The sequence below is a fragment of the Monopterus albus genome, unplaced genomic scaffold (assembly GCF_001952655.1).
Source record: "Monopterus albus unplaced genomic scaffold, M_albus_1.0 scaffold23.1, whole genome shotgun sequence".
Classification (NCBI taxonomy): Eukaryota; Metazoa; Chordata; class Actinopteri; order Synbranchiformes; family Synbranchidae; genus Monopterus; species Monopterus albus.
Genome location: NW_018127903.1, coordinates 926,336 through 954,233, shown reverse-complemented (window position 1 = coordinate 954,233; position 27,898 = coordinate 926,336). Strand labels below are relative to the sequence as shown.

The 27,898-nt window shown below is 39.8% G+C and overlaps 3 protein-coding genes and 2 non-coding genes across 8 annotated transcripts in view; 2 read left to right on the top strand and 3 right to left on the bottom strand.

The window, feature by feature from the left end:
• The window catches only part of fam81b (family with sequence similarity 81 member B), a 19,944-nt gene extending 14,890 nt beyond the window's left edge, over nt 1-5,054 (top strand). Inside the window, exons 5-8 of one of the 2 annotated variants that reach the window (XM_020594287.1) lie at nt 945-1,074; nt 2,530-3,091; nt 3,446-3,647; nt 4,691-5,054. In XM_020594287.1, coding sequence (XP_020449943.1) covers nt 945-1,074; nt 2,530-2,640 — 241 coding nt within the window. In that variant the 3' untranslated portion in view covers nt 2,641-3,091; nt 3,446-3,647; nt 4,691-5,054. Of the gene's footprint in view, nt 1-944; nt 1,075-1,948; nt 2,006-2,529; nt 3,092-3,445; nt 3,648-4,690 lie in introns of those variants that run through there. The other variant, XM_020594288.1, reaches the window with a different exon arrangement.
• Nucleotides 5,055-5,763: 709 nt separating this feature from the next.
• Nucleotides 5,764-5,837, bottom strand: trnai-aau (transfer RNA isoleucine (anticodon AAU)). Its single transcript has one exon. It is a non-coding gene; the product is annotated as a tRNA-Ile (tRNA).
• A 24-nt stretch (nt 5,838-5,861) lies between these two features.
• Nucleotides 5,862-11,546, top strand: LOC109957024 (uncharacterized). Its single transcript, XM_020594594.1, has 4 exons — nt 5,862-5,928; nt 6,659-7,346; nt 8,917-8,989; nt 10,330-11,546. The coding sequence occupies exons 2-4, from the start codon at nt 6,701-6,703 to the stop codon at nt 10,985-10,987; spliced, it is 1,377 nt and encodes a 458-aa protein (XP_020450250.1). The 5' UTR covers nt 5,862-5,928; nt 6,659-6,700; the 3' UTR covers nt 10,988-11,546.
• On the bottom strand, nt 8,790-8,863 carry trnai-aau (transfer RNA isoleucine (anticodon AAU)). The gene has a single exon. It is a non-coding gene; the product is annotated as a tRNA-Ile (tRNA).
• Nucleotides 11,547-11,619: 73 nt separating the features above from the next.
• skic3 (SKI3 subunit of superkiller complex) lies at nt 11,620-27,646 on the bottom strand. 3 transcript variants are annotated; one of them, XM_020594418.1, is made up of 41 exons: nt 27,575-27,646; nt 27,003-27,103; nt 26,722-26,865; nt 26,373-26,464; nt 26,116-26,191; nt 25,855-26,001; nt 25,484-25,582; nt 25,258-25,366; nt 24,951-25,091; nt 24,732-24,830; nt 24,287-24,411; nt 22,954-23,040; nt 22,654-22,757; nt 22,259-22,385; nt 21,886-22,065; nt 21,599-21,723; nt 21,257-21,507; nt 20,933-21,035; nt 20,611-20,793; nt 20,281-20,428; nt 20,122-20,200; nt 19,585-19,646; nt 19,439-19,495; nt 19,289-19,357; nt 18,809-18,883; nt 18,485-18,626; nt 18,287-18,380; nt 18,067-18,144; nt 17,841-17,965; nt 17,626-17,749; nt 17,257-17,481; nt 15,941-16,013; nt 15,751-15,804; nt 15,443-15,554; nt 15,114-15,242; nt 14,906-15,030; nt 14,562-14,726; nt 13,882-14,034; nt 13,141-13,271; nt 12,518-12,647; nt 11,620-12,319 (listed from the first exon to the last, which is right to left on the bottom strand). In XM_020594418.1, the coding sequence occupies exons 2-41, from the start codon at nt 27,090-27,092 to the stop codon at nt 12,248-12,250; spliced, it is 4,704 nt and encodes a 1,567-aa protein (XP_020450074.1). In that variant the 5' UTR covers nt 27,093-27,103; nt 27,575-27,646; the 3' UTR covers nt 11,620-12,247. The 3 variants fall into 3 exon arrangements, with proteins under 3 accessions (XP_020450074.1, XP_020450072.1, XP_020450071.1); XM_020594416.1 differs by having other exon boundaries at nt 27,513-27,608; XM_020594415.1 differs by lacking the exon at nt 27,575-27,646 and adding an exon at nt 27,209-27,505.
• Between the last annotated feature and the right edge of the window lie 252 nt (nt 27,647-27,898).

Sequence of the window (27,898 nt, the reverse complement as noted above, 5' to 3'; positions counted from 1 at the left end):
GTTGGAATCTAGTCAGTTATTTGTTTCAGTTGTTCATTTTCATTAAAAATTGATTTGCAGTTGCAACATTAGCTGTTTCTATCTTGGCCAATGGTGTTTGCCCTGATGGTTTTGTCATGATAGTAAAACTGAACAGGCCTGTTTGGTTGGATAAAACAGTCCTGACAAGATCTCAGCAGTGGGACTACTGGTGTGTAGAGGCTTCAACACATTATGAAAATAGATTTTGGGGGCAAAGTTTTAGGTTTATTCTAAATAAAATCAGCTTATATTAATTGTGTAAAATAAAATCAGCCTATATTAATTGTGTCAATGCTGAGTCCTAAATTCAGCTTTTCTTTTCATCTTACATAATTATTCTATATTTTCTTTTCATCTTTTATAATGATTCAACATTTTTTTCATCTTCCATATTTGTTCAGCATTTTCTTTTCATCAGCATTGCATCTCAGCCTTCAGCAATGGATTTCAGCCATTCCAACATTTTCAGGGCGATTCTTCAGCAATCAGCATCCATACACATTTTTTTCAGGAAATGCATTTGCCTAGTTTTATATGATTGGATGCCATTTTATGCCTTTAAGTCGTCGTCGTCGTCGTCGTCGTCATCATCATCATCATTGTCATCAGTAATTCATTAACAGATACACTGGAACAAATGTATTTGTTTAGCATTAAAATAATAAATTTCCAAGCGGAGCCTTCTGTTGGCTTCCCTTAGTTTTCCATGGAAAGTACTGAGAAGCTGTCTGATTTTTCCATCTCACTTCCTGGTTGTTTACCATATTAACTGTGGATGTTTCAGTACAGAGCTTCCTCCCAGGTCTCACCAGGCTTCTGCTCATCTCTCTATATTCACATCGTTCCTTAATTCTGTCCTACCTCACTAGTCTCATTCAGTGGAGTCTCACCATTCCTCTATGCTTCCCCACCTATTATCCCAGGTGTGATGCCAGTATTGCCAAGCTGAGTGCTGATGTGAGCTCTAGGGAGCGGAAGATGATTAGACTGCAGCAGGAGGTGGCAGAACTCAGGTCAGCTGTGGATGCAAGGCTTAAGGAACTGGAAGCTAAGGTGAGAGATGTGCATCAGTGCCGTCAATGGGTTTGGCAGAGAGACCTAAGGCAGCAGTTTAGCTAAATAAATACTATGTACAAACCAGATACACTCCAGTGCTGGACTGTTGCGAAAGCCTGTTCATCTTTCAGCTCCAGCAGCAGGTTGACCTTTTTGTTCTGAATAATCATGTCTCAACAACTATTGGATGGATTGTCATGAAATTTGGTACAGATATTTCTTGTATTCCTGTAGCGCCAGTGGCAGGTCATTTATCTTGACATCTACTGGCTGGATTCACACACTCATTCAGCTTCAGTTTAAGATGTAATTTGTGCAACATAATTAGCGAATGTTAATTTTTATCTCGTTTCCTAATGCACATTTCTTTGTTTATTTGCACATTACCCATTCCTTTACTTTGTGTTCTCTCAGCCTTATATTATTATGTTTACTTGCCATTTCCTATTGCCTTACATAAGGATATGTACATACATATTGAGAGCTGCTGTACCAGAGTCAAATTCCTCATGTGTCCAACACACCTGGCCAATAAAGCAGATTCTGATTCTAATGCTGATGTTAGCATTTAGCTCAAAGCACAGCTTTACCTAGATTCAGCCTCAAAGAGCTTTTAGTATGGCCATAGACAGCATAACATAGTCGTTACCCTTCTCCTCTGTTAATACACGCAAATGCTCACATGCATGCATGCGCGCATGCACACACTCACACACATTGTGTTGTGATGTTCTGGGATTCATTTGAATATCCAGTCTCAGATTCTTTGTGAGTTTGTTAGGTACAACATGGGGTTAACATTTAAGTGCTGCTTGCATGAAGGAAATAATCTGACAATACACACAGGATGTATTTGGCTGTTTGTCCTCAGAACAATGCCTGGAGGGTGATTTGGAGCTGCTGCTGAGTGAGATTATCCTTATCGATTAAACTCAGAGGCTCAACTGTGACCACAGAATGAAAGAAGGAAATGAGGTGTGAAATTAATTCAAACAGGGTTGGCAAGGTCCCTTCATAAACAGCTTTTACTGCCCCTTGTGTCCATTTTTTATGAGATGAATATTATAAAACCCTGGATTAAGACATATATGTCATGTTATAATGGTCTCTATCATTACATAATCTAAATTTATCGTCCCTCAACGCACACACACTCATACTGATCCAGCCTGTACTAAATTCTGTTGGTGGTAAGGTAGTAAATCATTGTAATAAAAGCACATTAGCTGTGGAGCACTGGTCAAGTATATAACATAAATATAATAGAAAATGCAAAGAAAGTGGGTCAGCATTGTTCCTTCCAGTCCTGACTTGCTACAGGAGTGGTGCAGCGGCTCAGTCGGCTCAGCTCAGCAGAAACTGCCAAGGGCAAACATCAAGTCATGGAGCTGGTACCACGGGACACTCCAACATCAAATAACAGCATATGTTTGTGTGTTTTCCTATTGCTAGCTTCACCATGACCTGAGAAAACTGGAGACCTCATTGGCACAACACTCCCATGGCCAAAAGAGCTCCATGTCTGATCTGCAGAGACAAGTTAAACTACTAGAAGACATGTAAGGCCATTAGTTAAAATGGCACAACCCAATCACACCTGGATTACCTGTTATGACACTAAGGCATGTAATATTCTCATTTTGCTTTTAATCTATTCCGATTTGCTGCTCAGTTCTGTTCATTCCAGAGTCGTGGTCAAATATTGACAAAAAGACAAATAGAGTATAATTTTTCATCTTTTATTCATCTAAGTTTCTGCAACAGGTAAAACAATGACTAAAACAAAGAAAGAACATTATCACAAACATAGGATCATGTAATATATATCCACTTGCCAATCTACTGTAGGTTTGACCCTTTGTGTATCCTTTCTATGAGGATGTCAGGTGAGCTAAAGGAAGCCAAGGAGCAGACAGATCTGCTGAGGAAGTGGACAGAACAACAGCTAAACAGCTCTATGCAAACACACACAGAGACCAGCCAACAACTCCGCTCACTACTACAAGACAAAATGGTACAGTAGCTTACAGTTTGACCCGCAGTTTATGCAATGATATCCACAGTAACAAAATGCAGTAAGATTGGACAGGATGTAATTTAAAATATGCAATATCTGTGCATTTGGACTGATTTGACTGTGCAGTCTTCTCTTTTTGTTGCTGTTGTATTATGCCTTAACACTCAACTTGTCATGAGGAGGAGAGACAACATTTGTGTGTTGTGGTGTTCTAATGTGTAGGATTCAGTTCCACTGAACTGTGACCCAGCAGAAAAAGAGTCCAAAGATTTGCATTTGATCAGGCTGGAAAGGTTACATACTTACTATATTAAAAAGGCTGTTGCATCTTCCTCTGTGTTCTATGTTTAGGTAGAGGCAGAGTCTAGATTAGCTGACTGGCTGCGTGCTCTCGAGGCCAGGATGGAGCACTTTGAGACCCAGTTGGACCGGGAGGCCTGTAGTCGGGCAGAGCAGCTGAAACACTCTGAAACCAGACTCAGTAAAAGAATGACTGCAGTGGAGAACAGCCTTCATCAGGAGCAGCAGCTGATCAAACAGGAATACCACAAAGGTGGGTGATCACTGCCAGTACTGTAAACTGCTGTTATCAGTGACTAAATGCACACATACTACATGTACCTTACCATATACAGGAAAAAATGCACATACAAAAACACGTCACAAAAGACTTAGAAACAGCGAGACAAAAACAGAAACAAGCAAGACATAGGCTCCTGTTCTTAAATTCAGATGCAGCAGCTTTTTAGCCAGAGGGAAATGGGTGGATGCGAGCTATAGCTGCTTCATGTAACTACCTCCAAACTGAATACGTAGCCATTAAGCAGCTCAGCGCTTTGTCAAGATGCTGTTGACATCCATCTCACTGCTGTGTCAGGGAATCCAGACAGTACATCTCAAAGCTTCCCTATTTTCTGTCAGTCTCCAGCTTATATTAAAGTGCAGACAGTGAGGGAAGGAGGCTCCCTCAGTAAATAAAAGCAAGGGGAAACTGCTTTATGAATCACTGTTCAGTCACTGATCTCAGTGCTAAGAGCCAATCATCCATTGCTCTATGTATTGGATGAAAAAAGGAGATTGTATGAGAGAGGAGAAATGCAATACATAATTGATGTGTCATAAATATTTGTAGTGAGACAGGCAGGGAATCAGAAAGCAGACTTCCACTTCTCAGTTCACAGGCATTATGACTTCTTAGACAACATAAAATATTGAAAAGTATCTCCATTTTAGACAGTATCCTATTAACTAATAAATGAGCTATAATAACTGATGAATAGAACCACAACCAGTCTAACTATAGATTAGAAATAGAGAAAGCAAGGGTATGAGAGACAGCAATATACAGGCCAACACCTTTAGATAAAAATTAAATTAAAGAGAAATGTACCATGTCAATGACAACACGTGTGCAGCTGTTACTTCAACACCAAATGAGGTTAGAACTAACAAGGTGAATGTTGCAGAAACAGACCAAAAGTGCAGCTCAGTCCCCATATAAGATCTCAATCATCAAGCAGCACTCGGTGAGTAATTTTCACCTCAAATGCATTAAGTCTGGTGATGCTCAATACACCCTGACTCTCTTTTGGACAGGGTTCCTGTCTGTGCATGAAGCCCTTGAGTCCCTGAGGCAGATAGGTGACATCAAATCCCGCCTTGACAAGGAGAAGCTTCAGAAGGATATCAGGCACATCTGCAGCAAAGTGGCAGAGCTCGGTGACCTGTGACATTATCAACTCAAGAGATGCAACTGTTTAATGTTGCACCTATCCTGAAGGAATTACTTGAGTCAAAAGCTTTTTAAACTGAAAGACCTACTGCGAGTGAAAGTGATGATTGTTTCCTCACTAGCTTTATTCCTATCTTATTCTAGGACCCCACAGCTATTCAGAATGAGACTATATGTGATATAATCCCTCTTTAATCATCAGAGAAATTATCTTGCAATTTGAAGCCTTTTGTGAAATGATTAAAAAAGAATTTATAATTATCATTGTCAATGATGCATGGCTACCTTTGTGCATTTTAAGAAAGTAAGAGAATTTTTCTCCTTTAAAGATGCCACTGTGATTTGTCTTGTTACATCTTACACTTTAAAAGTCGAGATGAGACTGTAATACTATTAATAAATTCTATTTTTAATAAATGACAGTTTAATTATGTACAATGAATTAAATGTTTATTTTTAGCAACAAAGTGAAACAGCCCCAATTTTAAGATCAGGCAGCACTAGTTTCAGTGTTTCAAAGAATTTGTTAAGTTAGGGCCGTAGTGTGTAAAATTATTGTATTTCTCAACTAGGCCTATTTAACAGCTGAATCTATATCACTTCATTTCAGAGTATACCCTATCTTGTCACTATTACAGTCTTCAAGCGCACTAGGATATAGGCCTGTCTGCAGTGTAATTTGGTCAAAGGTGTTTTGGTTTGTGTATATGAAAGGACGATGGACAGAATGTTGCTGTTTTCTGTAAAAACGTAAAATAAATAAACCGTTGGTCTCGGCATATTTCAAGAGAAACAAAACTAATTCCAAGACAAGTTCAAAGTGGGATTTTACCACAGTTAATGTTCGTTGAATACTAGGCAACACTGACTGACGTTATTTGGTGGATAGGTTAGTAGTATATCACAAACAAACGTGGTAATCCCAAAACAAGTAAAGTGGCCCGTACGGGGATCGAACCCGCGACCTTGGCGTTATTAGCACCACGCTCTAACCAACTGAGCTAACCGGCCACACTATAATATTGCTCTGATGTCATCAAAACTGGGATTGAAACTGAACAGAAAGTGAAAGCTTTATATGCCGGGGAACCTATCGCTGACGGTAAAGATGAACTCTTTTAACTTTAAAAACCTTTTCTCACTACAAATATGGTTATGTTAGTTATCATCTAGGCCAGTGGTTCACAGCATTTACAAGATTCATGTGTAGCACTTTGAACTGACTTTTTGTATGAAAATGTACTATATAAATAAACTTTCGTTACATAGCTTGTATTGGTCACTGACAAGGAAGCCAACATATCTGAGCTAAACTGTAACTCAAAAGCCAAAATATGTGGAAGCAACAAAAACAAGGCAATTAATAAATACAATGTAAAAGTTGTAAAAGAAAAAAAACTGCATAAAAATATGGTTTTGGACGATTAGAATAAGTTTGAATGTAAAAAAGGAAGTTGAAATAGAAGAGAACAGATTAAATCAAATAAAAATTACAGTGCAAGATAAGATTGTTAGTGGTCTGGGATTTGGTAGTTTGGGTAAACTACTTGCATTTTATATTGGGCAACCAGATCTAATGAGAAATAACCACAAAAGATAAATGCAGTTCATCATAGATAGCATTGTTTAAGATCAATGCAGCCTGGTTTTAGTGAGTGAATGGTGGTTGACAGAATATTTTTGAGAACCATTAGTCTAGGCCTATAGACTAACCAGTAGGCTCCATGGCTTTTATTCGCCTCTGTTAAGTTAAAGTTACAACATGTTTGCTCTGAAATCTGCTATAATCACATTAATGTTTTAATTTCTCACAGAGCTACATTTCTTTACAGGACTTGAACAACATCCTTTTACAGCCACATTTTTGAATCAGGATGTCAGTGCAGTTCTCTGGCTGGGAAGTGGTCGACGATGGTGCTTCTTTTCCTGGGGTGGAGCTGGGACCAGCACAGAAACCTCAAAACCGGGGTGTTTACACCATGTACCATGGGACCAGTGTTGCCAGTGCACGACTCATCATTGCCAGTGGCTTTAAACAGTCATCGAAGGGCATGCTAGGGCAGGGAGTGTATGTCAGTCGTGATAAGAAAAAGGCGTCTAATTATCCGTTGAACAGTAACCATTCAGACCGTGTGGTCTTTGAGTTATGTGTGCGTGTTGGCCGTGTCAAACGTATTGACAAGGACAACCATCCGATGCAGTTCAACTGGAAAATGAATGGCTATGACACTGCCTGGGTGCCCCCCAACTGTGGCATGAAATCTGTGCCCAGCGGCCTAGAGGAAGACTGTGTGTTTGACCCCAAAAGAGTGAAGGTCGTGGGCATTGCAAAAGCACCGAATGCCACCATAGAGGCAGAGCTTAAACAGCTTCTGGCAAAACGTTCCGGTAGTGGAGGTGGTGCTGCTGTGGATGTGTGCTCGCTGTGTAAGAGAAAGACCCAGAAGGGTTCTCAACACGTCAAGCAACAGTGCTGGGAGTGTGGGAAAACCATCTGCATTCTCATGTCTAAACATTTTTGTTCATCTTAAACCCTGATGAGATGAGAGAAGAAGTAAGCTTGAAAAAAGGAAGACTGTCCACATTTGTATGGGTTTTGCATGTGCTGGAAGTGGGGTGGAGGGAAAACTACAATTACATAGATTAACCTAAAAATTCTCAGCTCAGACTGTGATCAAGACTGTGTTCAAACAGTTGCTGCTCAACAGGAACATCTCTGGAAATGAATTGATACCAGCCTATAGTAAATCATAAAGTTTATTAAAGTGTCCCTTTCTTGTCTGCTTCACTAGTTTTATATTCTCTGACCAGCATGCATTATGATTATGTGCAATCAAAATGAGACACTAAATATAAAGCAAAATATATTATTGACAGTGGACATCAGTTATTTTATATGAGACATTTGAATGATGTGATAACATCTGTGGCTTTAATTTAGTGATGTGCTTTAAGTTAACTGAATATTACATAGTATAAAATAACTACAGCCAATAAATATCAATATCTGAGCTTATCTAGTTTGATAAAGACCCATATCTAGGAAAGACAGAAAATCTCATTTAGCAGTGTTAAATGAGACACTAAATATAAAGCAAAATGACTTTTTTTCTTATTTTATATGAGACATTTGAATGATGTGATAACATCTGTGGCTTTAATTTAGTGATGTGCTTTAAGTTAACTGAATATTACATAGTATAAAATAACTACAGCCAATAAATATCAATATCTGAGCTTATCTAGTTTGATAAAGACCCATATCTAGGAAAGACAGAAAATCTCATTTAGCAGTGTTGGCAGGTTCTAAAGAACATGCAAAAAAATATAAGAGTATATATTCATTATCAAACAGTGTGGCAGAAACTAAGCAGCAGACATATTTTAAATTTGAGTAGTTTCAGTAATTTGTTGTCAGCACCTTGCTCACCACATCATCCCTGTAATGTGATTAACTCGCTAGGGAGTGCCCAAGGCAGAACCAACTTCTTGATACAACCTGAACCCTCCCTGTCTCTCTGTGCTTTATGGGGTTACAGTATCCCTCTGCTGGGCCCTTTGCTGTATGGTAATGTAAACATGCATAACTTAATTTAGGAATATGAGGAATATGTACCATTTAAACAAAACATAATTTGAGATAAGAAATGACCAACTTTATCATGTTAGTAGATATGGGTATTGCACTAGACAGTAGTAGACATTCCCAAACAAAGTTAAAATTGAGCCCATCACCACACCAATTGCAGCATATAGTGAACATGTGGCTTTTGATGGCCCTGGGCAAGCTGTGGTTCTTGACAGTTTAGTAAACTAGTTTTGTTATAATTCATACAGCATAGTAAATGCTACATGGTAGTCTAAATGAGCTGTAGTGAATATGTAATGATGTGAATTTGTACTTATTTTTGAAGGGCGATAACTATACAACTTATAAGTTTAGGAGTTGCCAAAAAAGCGAAGTGGCCCGTACGGGGATCGAACCCGCGACCTTGGCGTTATTAGCACCACGCTCTAACCAACTGAGCTAACCGGCCACAGATGAATGACAGGTCACATTAAATGTAATTATATACAGGTCATCTGACAGGTGACCAACCTTTTTGCCGAAAGGAAAGTGAAAGCTACCGGGTTTACAGGCAGAACACGACTCTTCGCTTACGGTAAGGCTTATCAACCTAAATTAATATGGTTATCCTACCCTCAAAATACATAACATTACGTATTTATAAAGAATAACCAGTACTAAAGGTATATTAATTAATTAGTCAGTCGATTGCTCATTTAACGTTATGGTAACAAAGGTGAAAGCGACTCCACTACTGTATGTCTTCCATTACAATATAACAAAGTCAGTTTAAGAACTTTGTTGTTTTTCAGTGAATAAAACTGACATTAGCATTAGTACATGTTGGCGATACTGTGCCTTTTCCACGACTGTGTGTCTTAGTGCATTTACTGAAGTACTCTAAGTATCTACAATTTTGAGGTATCTGTATTTATTTTAGTATTTTCATTTTGTGCTGCTTCATACTATTAACAATTTAGAAACCGATATTCTAGGCTACTTTTTGCTACACTACATTTATTGTATAACTTTAGTTAGGCCCATTTGTTACTTTTCAGAATAAGATGAATACAAATAACATTTCCCGGTTGGGAGAATTCACAAGCTACACAGCAGCAATACAAATTGTAAGCACATAAGCTAGTTAAAACTAGTTACAGAGTACTGAATTAATTATTATAATTCACTAATGCTAGAGACTAAACAATGACTACTTTTATTTTAAAGATTTTTAGTAGGACTATATTGTTGTGCTAATTCTTTTGTACATTTACTCAAGTAACATTTTGAATGCAGGACTTATTTTTTAACTTGTAACAAAGTAGCCTAATCACACTGACATCATATACAGTAGACTAGGTAAATTAAAACCACACATGTAGCTGAGCTGTTGTTAAACCAAATTCTGTGACCTAATTACAGATTTCAGCTCGTCACTGCAATTTTTCATTACCTACTTTGTTTTTGTAGCTTTTACCAAACAAGTAACACAAACCCCTATAGGTTGCACTATTTTACAGTCTTGTATATTGAAATCTCTGACCCTTTTGTGATGCTGAATGAACTACACTACAGACCAAAGAGAAGGGACTGACAGGTGACAATCTGTATTAGTGGGGTCAAAGAACATTGATTTTTTTTTTAACTAGTTTCAAAAACTATGACCATGTATCTAAATATTATATAAGGGCACTCTTTTTGGTCACAACTCAAAATATATAATGTTATAATTACAGTGGCAGTACAGTTAAAATTCATAACTGGTCTCAGAATCTGATGGGCCACAATTTGGTCCAACTCTAAATGTCATGACACCATATCCATGGAGGGATTAAAGCTACATTCAGTTATTTTTGTCACTCAACTACTCTTGAATCTGTAATAACATTGTTCCAATTTTGTATTCACTGTTCACAGCATCCCTTACTGAAGCAGGATGTCACTGCAGTTCTTTGGATGGGAAGTGACCTATGACTCTCCTCGTGTGGAGCTGGGGGCCTCTCAGGCGCCCAAAGACCAAAACACCTACATCATGTATCATGGCACTAGTATTGCCAATGCACGGCTCATCATTACCAATGGCTTTCAACAGTCATCAGGTGGCATGTTGGGAAAGGGTGTGTATGTCAGTCGTGATAAGAGAAAGGCTGAGCGTTACCCATTGAACATTACAGACCGTGTGGTCCTTGAGTTACATGTACGTGTAGGCCGTGTTAAGCGCATTGACAAGGACAATCATCCCATGCAGTACACCTGGAGCACACAGGGCTATGACACTGCCTGGGTGCCCCCCAACTGTGGCATGAAAGCTGTGCCCAGCGGTCTAGAGGAGGACTGTGTATTTGACCCCAAAAGAGTGAAGGTCGTGGGAATTGCAAAAGCACCAGACACTGTACTGACAGAGCTTCAGCAGCTTGTAGCTGACAGTGTAAACACACCTGGCACAGCAGATAGGGTTGATGCTGTGGATGTGTGTTCACTATGCAAGAGAAAGATCCAGCAGGATTCTCCACACATCACTCAACAGTGCTGGGGCTGTCAGCAAAACATATGCACTCTCATGACCAAACATGTCTGTAGAGCTGGTGTCTGAGTGGGAATGTGGGCCTGAAAAACAGCACTGCTGTGAGAGACAAAGCTCTTGGTGCAGTCGAGGGAAAACTAAAGCTGAAATGTAAAACTCAAGGTGCAATCATTCTTTGAAAACAGGACAACAGGTTTTCATCTCTGGAAGTAAATTGATACCAGCAAGTAAACCATAAAGTTTACTATGGTGTCCATTTCTTATGTCTACTTCACTAGTTGTATATTCTCTGATCAGCATGCGTTACGATTATGTGCAATCAAAATGACTTTTTTCTGTCTGACAGCGGACATCCGTAATTTTAGATGAGACTTGGGGTTTTGCCATTTTTCTTCCTCAGAATTAATTTCTTTTTCTTCCAAAAATGAGCAACTGTAACTGATGTAGCATGTTAGTTGTTCCATATTAAAGTCTCGAGGATCTCTGTATGTCTACAAAGTCACTTTTCTATGAACTGAGGGTCTGCTGATGGAAATAATGGAATACATTTAATTTAATTCTAAACCTAAAAGCACCGCAAGGTTGTCCATGTACTCTTGTTTAGTTTTCAGCCTAGAATTTTATACTCTTTATGTTTTAGCACATCCTTTAAGGTTACATTAAAATTTTGTCCAATCAAAATGACAACACAATTTTTCATATACTGATTATAAATGCATTTATTTCAGCCTGAAGGTAAACAGTGGCTACCTTATGTAACACACACTGAAATATGCAGTTATACTCATGAGTTTGTTTTGGATGGATCTGATTTCCTCAACACTTCATAACAGGGGGTTTCTACTGATTGTATCCCAGAGGCCACCATTTCAATTAAGAAAAAACTTGAGGACCATTGCTGTGGGGTGGCCAGACCAGATGGACACTAATACTGAAAAGCATCTTGACTTTTCAAAATATTATATATTTGCATAGTTTGATTACTCGCAAACAGCAATAATACACAGAAATTAGTTTTAAAAGATAAATTTGTGTCCACAGTGAAACAACATTACTGAATACATGGTCAGGGACCACCTGCTACGCCTTCATTGACCACCAGGGGGCCACAAAACACTGGTTGAAAACCCCTGTTTTATAACGTAAAACCGAAAATGTATGTAAAGTTAATAAATGTCATATTTATGATATCCCATAAAGCTCAATTTGATTTTACATTTGGTTAAAATATCCAGAATGCCTGAATCGCCAGTAACTTGAGGTTGTGGATAAACCTGCCAAGCTGAATGGTTTCATACGGATGCATTTGTAGATTTGCAAATCTCAGGATTAAGAGGCAAGCAGTGAATGGAACTCCAGCAGTCTTTGATCTCCATTCATTTTGGCATGCTGCAAAAGGACCTGCAAAAAAAGATGAAAAAATACATTCATTTTCCAAGTCAACAACCAGTATAGACGTAAGAACATTTGGTGTGACCACTTTCACTCTCTGTATGCTATTGCTGTTTCCACAGCATGGTTGAAAAGAAATGGTTATATATAATCACAAAAATATTTCAGTCAGGTGCCAGTGTAGGTATGAGGCAACGGTGTGCTCACATTTATTAGCTCCTCATCATTTTTGGCATGCAAGTGTCTGAGGAGGTACCAGCTGGCCACCTGCACCACTGTCACTGGGACGTCTAGAGAGGGAACATACACGAGCTTCTCCAACAAACGTCTTGTTTCCCTGCAGGGGATAGGTACAGAAATGGGCAAAGGTATAATATGTTTACTGAGTTGATAACTGTCTGTTTTTCCATCAGGATTTTCCAGTATATGCTGTACAATAAAGTAAAAGTTGTCTTTGGCATTAAAGGGTTTTTGATATTGTGATGATGCTTGGCAAAGAAGAGTTCCAGCCAATTCATAACTGGCATGCGTTCTCTTCAGCCTCTGATGAATGAAGCACTAATGAATCATCCTGGCAGGTCTGTCAGGTAGTGACAGAAGGCAGTTTTAATTGCTCTCCAAAAGTACCAACAACTTGAAAAAAACATATGGAGGAATAAAAATGACAAATCCCACAATTCATTTGATCATTTGAGATTATATATTACACATTGTCACTGTGGTAGAATAATCTGCATTCTGACACGGCAACACAGATGCACCTGCAGTTTGCATGTGCATTTGCATACTGCCTGAAGCAAGGGAAACAGAACACCATGGGCAGCACTGACCTAGCTGCCATCTTGGTCACATACTGGAGCAGGGCCTGGAAGAGATGGGCTACTGGGGATGAGCCCAGCTTCAAAACCTCAGTAGTGGCTTCTTGAACCAGGTTCTTCCAGTCATTTCCTGGTACACCTGCCTGAGAGGTCAGATCACACTGGATTAAGAATAAACCTAGCAGAGAGAACACAAAATAAAATTTTACACTATCTACTAAACGTATGCTTTTAACCGTATTGTGTGCCAACAATGGGTTTCATTCACCAACACCTTCCTAACTATTTTTTTATAATTTCTTTGTAGGTTGTTAAGAAAGTTCCTAAGAAAAATCCACATCTGATTCATGAACATGTTCTTAAACCGCAGAATTGTTCTCACCTGTCCATTCGTTCCTAAATAGCATAGGTTAATACCCCAACATGGCCCATAAAAGGGCATGAGACTGCAGGAACATGTGCACAGTTGCCTCTGGTCTTCTGTCTGTGTGTGGTAATATGTACCCTTTTGCTTAACATTACTAGACCTCACTACTAAAACATTCCTCCTGGGGCAAAACTAAGTGCTACCACCCTTAAAATGTGATTATTTTAACTTCTAGTTTGCACTATCATTACATTTATAATGTGAAATTATTTGTGGCCACAGTAGGAAAATACCTATGATCACTGTTTACAATAGCTGCACTTTATCACCTAAAATTGGGAATATTTTGGATCTGGATTCATGTTATAGCCTATGCAGGAACTCACCATACAGGGTCCTAGGGCGAGCAGGGCTAGTCGGAGTAGACTGGACATCTGGCTGCTGTGCCGGCCAAGTTGTGAGGCAAGCTGCAAACTCTGTCTATAAGCCATAACCGCCTGGACCAGGAGACCCTGACTACGATAAAGCTCAGCCAGCCACTGACATAACAAGAGTAGAAGAGTGATGGGAAGGGCAAGGATGAGCGGGAGTAATGGGAGGAGGACAGAAGGGAGAGGGTATAAGAGATGAGAAGCAAGCAAAGAGATTGAGAGAGCCATAATGAAATATTATAAGTAAAAAAATAAATTAAAAAAAAAAACTTATGGCTTCATGAGATTATGTGACCTTGACCTTTGACCACCATAATCTAATCAGGTTATCACTGAATCCAAGTGGACATTTGTGCCAAGTTTAGAAAAATTCCCACAAGGTGGCTCTGAGATATCACAGTTATGAGAATGAGCCAGATGGACATGAGGTCACTGTGACCTTGATCTTTGACTGATTAACACCCAAAATCTATTCTGTTCATCTTTGAGTCCAAGTGGACGTTAATGCCTAATTTGAAGGAATTCCCTTGAGGAGTTCCTGAGTATCGTTTTTACGAGAAGGGGCCTGACACACAAAGAGCAATAGCTTGTGAGATTTCACTGCCATAAAATTCACTGCCTAACAGTTTACCTACATGCCATGCGCCAATGTTGGTGGAGTTCATTAACACTGTGTTGTTGAGCTGCTCCAGCACAGAGTCTGGGAGGATGGTGCCACCACTGGCCAAAAGGAGGCGCTGACACTGCACTTGTCTCAGTGACAGCATCACTGCTGGGTTATCTGCAGAAACATTCAGTACCTGGGACAAGGCAGGCAGAATAAGGGAACAAATCAATGAAAGAAAAAGGCCAGTCATGAGATAAATCTGAATGTAACTTAAATTACTTATGCTATTTCTAAAACAATCCTAAGCCTTTCTACATTAGGGTAAACCAGAAAATAAAGCTAAGGATGTGTGTTAGTGTATTCATATCCCACCTGTGTGCAGAGGGCTTCTGCTTGCTCCAGCTGCCCTTCAAGCATGAGACCAGTCACTGCCTGTTGTAATACCCAGGTTTCCAGACTCTGGGCTAAAGAGTGCTCTATCTCCTCCATACTGCGCACTAGAAAACAGAAAGGGGTTAATTATACATGCAAACAAACACACAAAAGCAAACACAGTAAAAACACACACCAGGGAACACACCTTTCTCAGAAACCACTGACATGAGAATTTGCTCCAGTCTTTGTCTGCAAGGAGCTGAACCAGAAAGATAACAGGAAGTGTTTTCAGTGTGACAGGCAGCCATTAATCCAGCCCAAGTCGCCGGATCATCTGAAAGTATAGAGAGGAGTGGAGACTGCTTTACACTTATCTGATAGGAAGAAACAAACAAGTTTATCTGTGCCACAAACTCTGAATTTACTGTATGCATAAGGGATATGTTAAGACTGATTTATTTCCAAGACATCTATTTTCCACTTTACAGTCCAGTGAAAAGTGTGTGGCTTAATGTGAGGTGTGTGTGTTTATACCAGGACAGAGCAGCACAGCTCTCTGCATAGTCTTCAGTGAATTTCTGTGACTGTCTTCTCCAGAGTGTCTCCCACTAGCAAGCTGATTCACACCACTGTACAACAATGCCCTCTGCAGGTACACAAGATAGATCAAGTCAGTTTCATATACAAACTGTAGTACTTTAACCTAAATTGTACAACTCTAAATCAGAAAAAGTTGCTGATGAGTTTACATTGTAAAAAGATAAGTTTAATTTATAATGCAGCGAGTTTAAAAAATGTGCACACAAAGCCACTTCAACACAAATACACAGTCACTAATGTACCTTTCCTTGGGTCATACTAGAGAGACAGGCGACATGGCCAGCCATTGCTCCACCCTGGAATAAACAGCAGACAAAACCATGAGCCAAACCACTAGAGCTACTGTCCAGCAGCGCTAGAGCAAGAAAGGGGCTGCTTGGTATAATGTTACATTGGGACATGTTACATGTTTTTGTTTGTATACAGTCTTACATTTGCCTTTCTAGGGTAGTATTGCGGTACCACTCTGGACAGCAGGGCCCACAGAGATGGGTTTCCAGGATTGCTGTAAACAAGACAGAAAAGTAATCCAGAAGGCTGTGTAGAATTTGGAGCTTATAGGCTTTCACCATAAACCTGTTCTCAGAAATATTATGTATATGAAATGTTGCTACACTACCTAATACACCGTTATACCTGTTGACACGCACAGATGACAGATAAAAGGATAAACCAATAAACGATGCTCTCAGTGCAGTGCTCAATGCGCTCCATCAGTGGGGGGGGGGCATTTTGCCAGCAAATGATAAAACATTTCTCTCCTGATGAGAGTGGTCTCTTCCAGGATGACAGTGTCCCCAATCCACAGGGCACCAGGGGTCACTGACTGGTTTGAGGAGTATGAAAATGATGTGAATCTTAATGCCATGGCCTTCAGAGTCACCAGGTCTCAACCCAACTGAACACCTGTGGGAGATTTTGGACCAATGTGACTGTGGTTCGACCACCATCATCAAAAAACACCAAATGAGGGAATATTTTTTGGAAGAATGTGTTCATCCCTCCAGTAGAGCCCAGAAACCTAGAGAGTCAATGTCAAGGAGCACTGAAGCTGTTCTGGAGGCACATGGTGGCCTTTGTCACCTGTCTATACTTGACAGTACGTGTGTGGATTCGAATTAACTGCAGGAAACAAAAGAAAGTATCTAGATAATGTTTAATGTTCCAATCTCTCCAAGGAGGCAGAAAAGAAGCATTCCAATGTGCAGAAAAACAAAACAAAGAACCTAACCATACCTGCATACTCGTGGTCACCTTTTAGCCACCTGTTACTGAGATTTTGACAGAATGTACTGTTAAGTCTGTTAATTTTCAACCACATAATTACTATTCCAAATGGCACAGTGGTGTAGTGGTTAGCACTGCTGCCTCATACCAAGATGGTTCCAGGCTCAAACCTCATTGCTGACCAGGGCCTTTCTGTGTAGGTTTTGCATATTCTCCTCATGCTTTTGTGGGTTTTCTATAGGTACTCCAGCTTCCTCCCACACTCCAAACATACACAGGTTAGGTTGTCTGCTGACTCTAAATTGCCTGAAGGTGTGAATGTGACTGGTTGATTGCATGTGTGTGCCCTGTAACAGACTGGTGACCTGTGGTCTCTCGCCCACTGTCCCCATCTCTTGCCCACCATCAGCTGGGATATGCTCTTATGCATACATATCATAATACACACTTATCATTCTCCTATCTTTACAGAGTACACAACATCACCAGGGTACTCTAAACAATTACAACAAGCAGTTTACCTGTGTACAGCTCTGGAAGCCTCTCTCTGCACTGCACTGTAGTTGCCCTGCAGGGCCAGCAACGTGCAGGTGAGTAGACATCGCTGCTCTACAACACTCACAGAGGCTGAGCTGTGCTTCAGAAGCTCAGTTAGGGCAGCAGCAGCTAACGTAACATCACCATGGACCAATCCCAGGGCACACAGACACAGCAGAGACTCTGGAACTGGGTTATTTAACACAGAGCTGTGGAGACAGAAAGATAAATAACTGAACAAAACATCAGGGAAACACTCATTGGATCAACCTGTGTACAGTATTTTTAGTTAGTGGACAATAACAAAATCATACAAAGCCACTGGTACAGCCAAGACAACACAGAGGCCTCACCATTTAAACAGCAGAGTCTTGGCTGAGTCTAGGTTGCCTTGCCGGTGCTGCAGCAGAGCCAGAGCTGTCAAGATGTAAGCCTTCTCCTTCTCAGTCGAAGCCACCGCCAAGGCACGTTCATAGGCTACAGTACACACACAACTGTTAAGTCACAGCCACTCTGGCATGTAAACACATATACAACCGCTGATTTCTTTGGGTTGCCCACTCCTCACCATTGATGCAGTCCAGGATGAGTCCTGCCCTGCAGTATGCCAGAGCCAGCCCACCCAAATCACTGAGCTCCTGCAGTGAAGTAGAATTATAAACACGCACAGCCTCCTCCCACTGGCCTGAGGTGCTGCAAAAAACACAATGGGACACAAAGAATGGAGCTTGGGGTATTTGGCAAGTATTGTTAAAATGGTTAAAGTACTTGATGATGAGACAGCTGGTTGTTACCATAAAGCACGACCATAGCAGCCTACAGCAAATTCTAGAACTTCTGTCGCGGACATGGCCTGAAGCAGTTCAACAGCTCTAAGGAAAGAGAGTTAAGATTGAGAAAGGTGAATTGTAAACAAATGCAACAGAGGTACAGCATCTTGTCTCTTGTTCTTTTTTTGGTAAACGGCCTCATCTGTGAGCCTGCGGAGTCAGTCAGGGTAATTCAGACAGACACCTTTGGTAAGCCTGTACGGCCTGCCTCTTCAGCTGCAGATGCTCATTCAGGTAGCCCAGCATAATGAAGGCATCAGGGTCAGACTGGATCCTCTCTGAGAGGAATGCAAAAGAAACTTCACGTCACACAATGTTCATTTCTAACATAAGACCAAAATACAACCAAAAGACTTGTGGATTCACACTTTAGATGGTATACCTGTGTACTTGCTGAGTGCCACCTGAGCAGCAGAGATGGCATTCATCTGCACTATATTGTAGCGATACAGTTCAGAATCTCTGTTGCTCTTATCCAGCAGAGTGGAACACACCCAGTAAGCGTAACCTTTCACTCCCTCCATCTACCAGGGAAAGATGAGTGAGAAACGTTAAAACAAAGGAGAAAAAAAATGTTTTTCTTTCATCATGCTATCATGACCATTTACTTACAAGTAGTAGCAAACAGTTCACTGCACTAAATTTTCAGTTCTAAAGATTAAACTGTCATAATCTAGCTAATGAGTAGGTTTGGGAGATCACACACGTGTGTACTGAGTTCAGTGGTGTGCCTGAAAAGATCCATAGTGTCATAGCTTCCCACTCTCTCTGCTATCAGTGCCTGACAGGAAGACAAAGGGATACAATTATAATTTAGACAGATAAAGACAAAGAGGTCAAAGACAGAAATTGATTAAGTCTTATGAATACTATCACACTGACATGCTATTACTACCAGTTTAATCAAATCTTATGGGGCATCTCACTAAGCATTCATTTCTTTCACATTCTTTACCACTGCAAAACAGCCTAAGGAATTATTTTACCTTTCCTTGTTAGCAACGCTATCATTTTTGACTGATGCTGTATCGTAAGTGTATGCATTTATAGTACACAGTATATACAGGATGCATACAGTAAGGAAGCCTTTATGCCTGGCCACAATGAATTATTGTCAAATGCTCATTACCTTTAAAACTTTGGGTCATAATTCTTTGTTAGGAAAAGCTGTTTTGAGATTCACTACCTGTCCGATCCAGCAGTTGACATACAGAGGCTCCAAGGACTGGGCAATCTTGAAGGCTTCATGTGCAAGCTAAAACAATTAAGCCCAGACTTTAACAATAAAAATGTCAGCCAGCCATCATAAAGATAAAAGACTATACATCACACATACCTCTATATTGCCCTTTTTCAAATACAGGGTACCAAGGTTTGTCCAGGCAACAACATTCTGTAATAAAATATTAAAAAGTCAAATACATACTTTATTTTCTGGTAATGGTATGTATCATGAGAACAAATGTGATGTACTGCACATACATTTGGCTCAACTTGTATTGACTTGATGAAGCTATGTTGAGCCAGAGCAAAGTTTTCAAGACCTGAAATGACAGAATAATAGTGACAGTTTACTGTGCACTACAGCACATAGGCAAACTACTGCTACAGTGGATGAACTGGGCTGCTGCACTCACTGTTCTAACTGAAGATATAAATAAATTGTGAAAACCAAATAATTTGGTGCTATTTAATAACACATATTGCCCTCCACATACTGTAGTCCTTTGTATTATGACAGTGGGTTTGAATCATTTAATTTCTAAGGGCATAAAAGAAAATACATTTGGTAAACATTTTCATTTTAAACTAAAACATTTTAATATATGAGCTCAAAGTAATAACTATTTAAAAGCTGCAAACATTTACAGAATCTAGTCAGAGCAAATAGCATTTTTGAGTAGCGAACTATTAATGGGTTAAATATGTTTTGCAATATTTCCGACACAATGACCAAACAATGTCGACCAGCTGGGGTAGAACACTATTATTTATAGGAGTGAGGACGCATGCCGTTACCTTTGTTCAGGGAAACCACTCCCAGGGTGTTCCAGTAGCTGTGGTTCCCACTGTCCATCATGATAGCCTTTTTCAAACACTGAGAATAGAAAGGAACTCTCAAGGACCAGCTCTGAGAGCAAATAATGCTAAACTGTTATGTAGAATTCAGTGAATTACCTGCTGGGCCTTTTCTAGGAGCAGAGACCGAGAGCTCTGGTCTCCCTCTGTAGGGCAAGGTAGGCAAGCCTGGCGGTGATAGTTGAGTCCCAGATCATACCAAAGGCTGGGGATGTCAGGCATCAACTTCAATGCATGAGCATAGCATCTGCAGATAAAAATATGCTCTTAATGTTCAGTGTTTAGACTTCATACTTGGCAAACACTATTCCATTAAAGTGACACAATGTTAACTGTTTGTGTCAAAGCACAGATGCTATAAATAAATGATTTGACAGTGTAGCAACTGTATAGGCCATTTAGAAGGTCTGTGCCTATTTGGGGTCATACCTCTCTCCAACTTTGAGTATCTGGGCCTGGTTCAGAATGTGGCTCCTGACGTTGTGGTCTAAACCAGAGAGTGGGGCAGGCACAAGAACCTTGGCTCTGTTTGATGACACAGTGCTAACTGTGGTACAAGCATCTCCTAGCAGCTTCCACAAACAGGACAGATCTGGGTGCAGTTCCACCGCTCTGAAGAGCACAGAAATGTGAAGGACCAATGGATGAAATGGGTAATACAGTATCTGCATGGTACTGTGATGTCTCATGTAAGCAAAGCACTATTTAATATTAAGATCTTCAAGTATATGAAGACATGCCTGGTCATTACCTGAATAGATTTTGTATGGCTTGCTGAATGAGGTCAATTGCTCCTCCATCTCTGCAGTCCTCCATTAAACTTTTTGCCAGAGACAGCTGGCACTCCCCAAGACCTGAACAACAGACGATACATATTGTACAAGACGCATAATAATTTCACTATGGGTCTCCGGGTGTTTACTGCCCCTCGGTAAACTTATTTCCAATCATTTTTCCAACAATTATCAAATCAAACTGTCCAGATTTAGGCAAATGACTGACCAGAGATGTGCAATAAGAAGCATAACATTATACAAAATGCAAGTATTCAGGATATAATGAAACAAGCACCTACCTTTAAGAGCAGGAACATAGTCCTGCTGTGCCGTTATCTGCATGTACTCTGCAACTGCCTCTTTGAATTTGCCCAGGGTCTGTTTGATTGCAGCAGCCTGGTAGACACTGTAGATGGATGAGGGTTGAAGCTGATGGGCCTTACCAAAGGCCTTTAGAGCTGCTGTGAAACTCCGGCGATTTAGGTAGGCCTCACCTAAACACTCCCAACACACCCAGTCTTCGGGGTCTGCTCTCAGAGCTGCTTGTAGACTATAAACATAAAGTATCAATAATGCTCCTATGCTTAAAACATTAGGGGCACAGTCATTCATTTAGCTGCCTCAGATTTAAAAATTCTTACTCAGCTATGGCCTGTTGATGTGCTCCGATCTTCAGGTAATAAAGGCCTCTTCTCATCCAGGCCCATTTGGCTGAGCCTGGAGTAGCTTTAACTATCACAGACTGAAGTATTGCTAAGGCAGTGTCCTATGGCATTTAAGGAAGAGGAAAAGGGGGTATAGAAAGGGAAGAAGGGGAGAAGGTGAGCATGGAGAGGGTTAAGGTAAAAAAAGGGAAATACCGTTAATAAAATGCCAACAACACACCTGATGGCTCTGAATATTGTTGCTTTTTACTGAGGCCCCTCACCATATCCTCTTGCTCCATACTGAGATCTACCGAGGCAGCTCCAGACTCTGCATCATCATTGTCCAACTCAAAGGCCTTCTTATAGCAGCCACGTGCACGGCCACGATCATTTGCCACCTCCCGGTAATAATGCCCAAGGTAGCGAAATACACAGCCAAGATGTGGGTCTAATTTTGCTGCCTTTAAATGGACAAATGAAGCTTTCTAAATGTTAAAATGTATTTGTGGTCCTTCAGCATTCATCTTTCATAGACTGGAACATCAACATTTTAGAGATTAAATAAGGCAAAGATTTTAATTGTTTTCACATCATGTTGTGAAATGCAAATCTCCTTCTAATAAAAAATGTAAAAAACAAAATACCTGTACTAACCTTTAATAGGTGTGTATGGGCTTTACCCCGGTCTTTACGAGTCTCTTCTCCCATGTCCCAGTAGAGCCGTCCCAGCAAGAAATAATATTCTCCACAGCCTGGGCTCTGGCTAGCTGCCTTTAGAAAACTACACAGTGGAAGAGCAGGAGAAGAAAGTTAAATGTCAAGAAATTTATCATTTTGTATCAGGAGCGGTGGAACAAATCAATGCTCTGTGTGTAGATGAAACAGTGAGAGGAAACTGGTCTGTAGTTAAATCAATGATTGGCATGAAAATTATTATAACAAAATTATTATAGTAAAAATGGGTGACCAAATATACTTAGGGAGCTGCTAAGATACCTGGACCGCCCACCCAAGTAAAGTCCATCTGTGGGAAACACTACAGTCTTTACCTCTGTTCTGCCAGCTGCTGTTGGCCTTGAACTAAGTGTGCCTGTCCCCTCAGTACCAGCGCCTGGGCCAGATTTGGGTTGGAGATCAACAGCTCTGATGACACCTTTAAAAGCCATAGAAGTTTCATTTGCACCAATCCATCATTGATCTAATGTGACACATATTCCTCTTGCCCAGTAATCATATCATAAGTTGTATATGTTTTGTATTATTTATTTGCCGATATACACTGTTTCCTAATTTATCATAAAACGCCTACATTTTTATAGACAGAATTCAGAGAGTAAATCATTTTCAACCTTAAGTGCTTCTTCAATCTGTCCTTTGTTAAGGTATGCACGTCCTTTAAGGGATACTAAAATTGGGTCTTTTTCAGCATCTGGAATCTAAAAAACAGACAAAAAAAAGAGTAAGAGCAAACACAGACATGACATTTCCTTTGGCATTCTGGATCACTACATATTCAAGTACAGTGCCAAGAAAAACTATGTGAACCTTTTGGAATTTCATGGTTTTCTCCATGAATTTGTCATAAAATGTGATCTGATCTTCATCTAAGTCAAGAGTACTGACAAATATAATGTGCCTAAAATAATAACGCAAAAAAAACTGATCTTTCATGTCTTTATTGAGCACACTCATTCACCATTCAAAATGGTAGTGAACCCCTGGAGTTAATAACTGGTGCTGTGTGTTCTTTCCAAATAGTTCAATCCTAATTTCATCAGTCCAAAAAACATTTTGCCAGTACCGCTGTGGAGTGGCAATGTGCTTTTTGACAAACTTCAGGCGTGCAGCGATGTTCTTTTTAGTAACCAGCAGCTTCCTTCGTGGTGTCCTGCCATAGACAACCTGCTTGGTCAATGTTTTACGTACTGTAGACTCATGAACACAGATGTTAGCCAGTTGTTTCTTTACCTCAGTGATGAGTCTTCGTTGTGCTCTTGGGGTCATATTGACTGGGCGCCCACTTCTTGGTAGAGTAGCCACTGTGTGTCTCCATTTGTAGAACGTTTGCCTAACTGTAGACTGGTGAATTTCTACAGTCTTTGAAATGACTTTGTAACCCTTTCCATCTTTATGTAAATCAACAATTCTTGAATGTAGATCCTCTGAAAGCTCTTTTTGGTGAGGCATGGCTCACATAAGTGTATTCGTCTTGTGCAAAGCAAACTCAAAACGTTTGAATGGTTTTTATCAGTAACAGTAGCTCGGCTCCACACCTCATTTTCTTAACAAGACTCCAGGTATGCTTTTTTTGAGGTCATTCACTCAAGGGTTCGTATACTTTTTCCACTAGCACTATGACGTTTTTACTGTTGTTCTCAACAATGGCATGAAAGATCAGATTTTTTGTGTTATATTTGTCAATACTCTTGACTTAAATGAAGATCAGATCACATTTTATGACAAATTAATGAAGAAAACCATGGAATTCCAAAAGGTTCACATACTTTTTCTTGCCACTGTATATCCATGGTTACAACTGCAAAATATTGTTATACCAAACCCATAATAAATCTAAACCTTCACTTGCTGAATTACCCGATATTCAATTACCTAAAAAGAAAATTCAAAAAGTATTATACAAACAGCTTGTTGAATAAACAAATTATTAGTTAAACACAGTACCTGAGAAAATGTCTCCAAAGCTTGGTCTGCAGCCTTCTCTCCTCCACTTCTGACTAAAGTCTCTAGCTTCAGCCTAAGCAGTTTGACCCTCATCTCACCGTCTCCAGAGGCACAAGCTGTCAGACCTAACAGAACAAGACACACACTGTAATTCAATGTCTTTTTCAGGAACTAAACAGAGCTACCTTTTGAAGATATTGGTTAAAATCAGAATCAGCTTAATTGGCCAGGTGTGTTGGACATGAGGAACTTGACTGTGGTACAGTGGCTCTCAATGTGCATGTACATATCCCCATGCAAGACAACAGCAAGGGGCAAAATCCACGTTGTGTTCACAAAGCCCTCTATTGTCTTTTTAATGGAACTCTTGATGATGTTGGAGATATTGCTGTGGACTAGGTGGATCACTGATCACATGCTGTGACACACAGCAGACTAAACATACCTTGGGAGCATGATGTAGCACTGTGTGAGTATCTGTGCACTTTAAACTGAGCTTCAGCCAGATTGTGCCATCCTGTACTGCAGCACTTTTTCTTCAACCCTAATGTAACAGAAGAGAAAGATCATGGGCAGTTGTCACAAAAGTGATGTATGTCTCATTACAAAGTGTCAAGGTGGCATTTATTAAATTAATTCTTTCAACGTCAATGTGCAGACAAACCTTGTGCAAGATCCTTAATCGCATCTTCATACCTTCCTTCTTGGAGTGCTTTGGTGCCCAGACCCAAGTGACCTAACCCACTGTCAGGGGCCCGATCCAAAAGTCGGGAGAAAAAACTAACTGCATCTTCATTCAGGATACCTTAAATGAAAATAGAACTATTTAAAACTGTCTCTTGTATAAGGGGAGAGGGAAGAGATTCCCCCCTCAGTGCCTGAGAATGGCATTCATTAGCTTTACATGAAAAAAATAATAATAATATGTACTACATATGCACTTAAATTTAATAAACACAACAGCATCTTACCTACTGTGAGGTAATGAGAACAAAGGACTTCAAGAGGATAACTTTGGTTGGGGTAGAGAGAAAGCATGGACTCACATGCCTCTTTCAGTTTGGCTTTTTCTTGTGGCAGCTACATTAAGAGCAGATTCATGGTGGACATGTAAATCATTAAACAACTCTGGTATGAGATTCACTTGTGACCAAATTTCTGTGATTGTGACACAGACATCAGAAAAAGTGCGCTTACTTTGGAGAGACATTTAATATAGTCAGTTGAGATCTTCTGGTGTTCCTCCCCTGGTACAGGATCCACAAGAACCATGGCCTTTTCAAAGGCTGTAATTAACTGGTGACCACAAACAAAAAAAAAACCTGTCACTAAAAGGCAGATGGTATAAAGATGTGTGCAGTAAAAACAGCATTATACTTAATAGGATCATTACATTTGTCAGTCAGTGTGAGAAATTGCTCCTTATGACTTCCACGAGGTAAGGCAACCTGTTTTAAGCTGTGACAGTAATCTTATAGGGCTAGTCGAATGGATGGATTCTTATGTGTTACACAGTGTTTATACACAAAGAGAAACGTGTTACAGAGTTCAAATTTGGGAAATCTTACATGCTGTTGAGTTTCATTGTCCTGCTCTTCCTCATTAAGACAGTCCGAGATGTGCTGGGTCATCTGTTGCCACAGCAACAGTAACTCTTTTTTGTCTGCAGGTTCTTCCTCCTTAAGCTGAATGAGCTGCAACCAAACCTTTGCCAACTGTCCAGACACAGGCAGGTATCAATTGTATTTTAAAGATTGCACTAAACAGTTACACTGAACAGTACACTTATTTTTCAATAGTCTTGACCACATGGCTTTAAAATTGCATACCTTGAAATATTCTTTGTCAGACTTATAAATATCTGACAGCTTTTTAATCACCTCATAACATTTGTTTTTGTCTGAACTGTGAATGGAGAACAGTGAAAATTAATATCATCACAAATAAAATACAGGTAACTTGGCAAAACTATAAAATTTTATTAAAAACTACAGCCACAAATAACTACCAACAAAGTCATCATAATTGTTAATAAAGTTTTAAGAAACATGTCCTGATTTTTTTTTTTTAAGTCTCCATGTCTTACCTTGCATACAAATTAACAAGCTTCTGATAGATGTTAGGTAGCTCAGCTTTGAAATCCCACTGATCAGTCTTCTCATAAAGATTTGCTAGGCCCTAAAACACAAATTTATTACCGACATGGATCATATATATGAGCACTGGGGGATAAGTAGCCTAATATCTAACAACCTCAGTGAAATTGACGTTTTTTAAAGTTCTGTGCCACTCTTCAGTGGCACTCAGACGTTATCTCACTGCTCTAATTTCAGCTCAATGGATAGACACTATCAATAAATTAACTGCTGTCAGTCGATGACATGAAATGCACAGAGACACCAGCTAGTGCTTAGCACTACATATTTCCATCTTACCTGCCATGCCAGCAGCTGGTCAGGCTCCAGCTCGGTTGCCTTTTTATAGGCTGACTGTGACTGGTCTGGTTGCTCGAGTTCACTGGCTGCCAACCCGATGAATACCCACGCATTATAATTGTTCTTCTCAAGCTTCAAAACGGCCTGAAATCACATTGAAGAGAGCAAGACGTCATTTCAGTTCGAGAATTACGGTGCCTTATTCTTTACACAAATTTATGGGAAACCACGACCTCATATGCCTCACTTTTCAGTTTGTGCAACTGAGATACTTTCTTTACCTTGCAGTGTTTTAGTGCCTCTTTGAAGTCTTTGTTTTTAATGGCCTCTCTGGCACTTTTCAGTGCAGTTTTCACTTCTTTATTAGACATCCTTTGCTTATCTAAATGAAAGAGACATAAGAAAATAAATACTGTCACGTCATTCTGGGTCCAAACAGTAACTTAGCTAGCTGTTAGCCGTATAGCTAGATGAATTTGCAGCCTACCAAGCAACTTTATGAATGAAGCATGAGCTCCTTAAAACTATCTCTGCGTTTTACTTAAAGCTAGTTGCCACTGCTTGCTAGATCTACCGAGTAGTAGTAGTGAGCCCGACAGAAAAGCTGACAGCTAACGTTAACTCAAGAGGCAAACTCCAGTAAGTTAGCTCGATTTTAAGTAGGTAGGCATTGTTCGCTAACCGAGCTAAAATACAGTTTAGCATTAGCGATAGCTCTTAGCTTGTCACGGCCTTCGGAATAAAACTGGCTTTAAATCTTAATGTATGCATAATACATTATATTCAGTTACAATTTATATTCAGCTTTGCAAATGTTAACAAAAGTTGGGACTATTCAGTGTTGACAACTTGCTCTGCTATTCTTGGGTGACACGGAAGTGAAGAGTAGCGCCGCCGCCTACTTTAAAATTTCAAAATAAGGTTACTTGTAGCTTAATAAAGTGTACGATACATAAAGGCTGAGAATAAAAAGTAAACTTAAAAAATAAATAAGTTAATTAAAAAGCTCAAAACTGAACACTGAACAAAAATTTAAAAAATAATGAATGGAAATTTTATAATATTCATAGGAGGGGTCATGTTAAATTCAAATCCCATTAAAGGTCTGTGTGGCTTAGCTGGTAATGGAGAAAATGTGTCAAGTAAAAGTTCAAGCATAGTCATATTTTATTGTAAT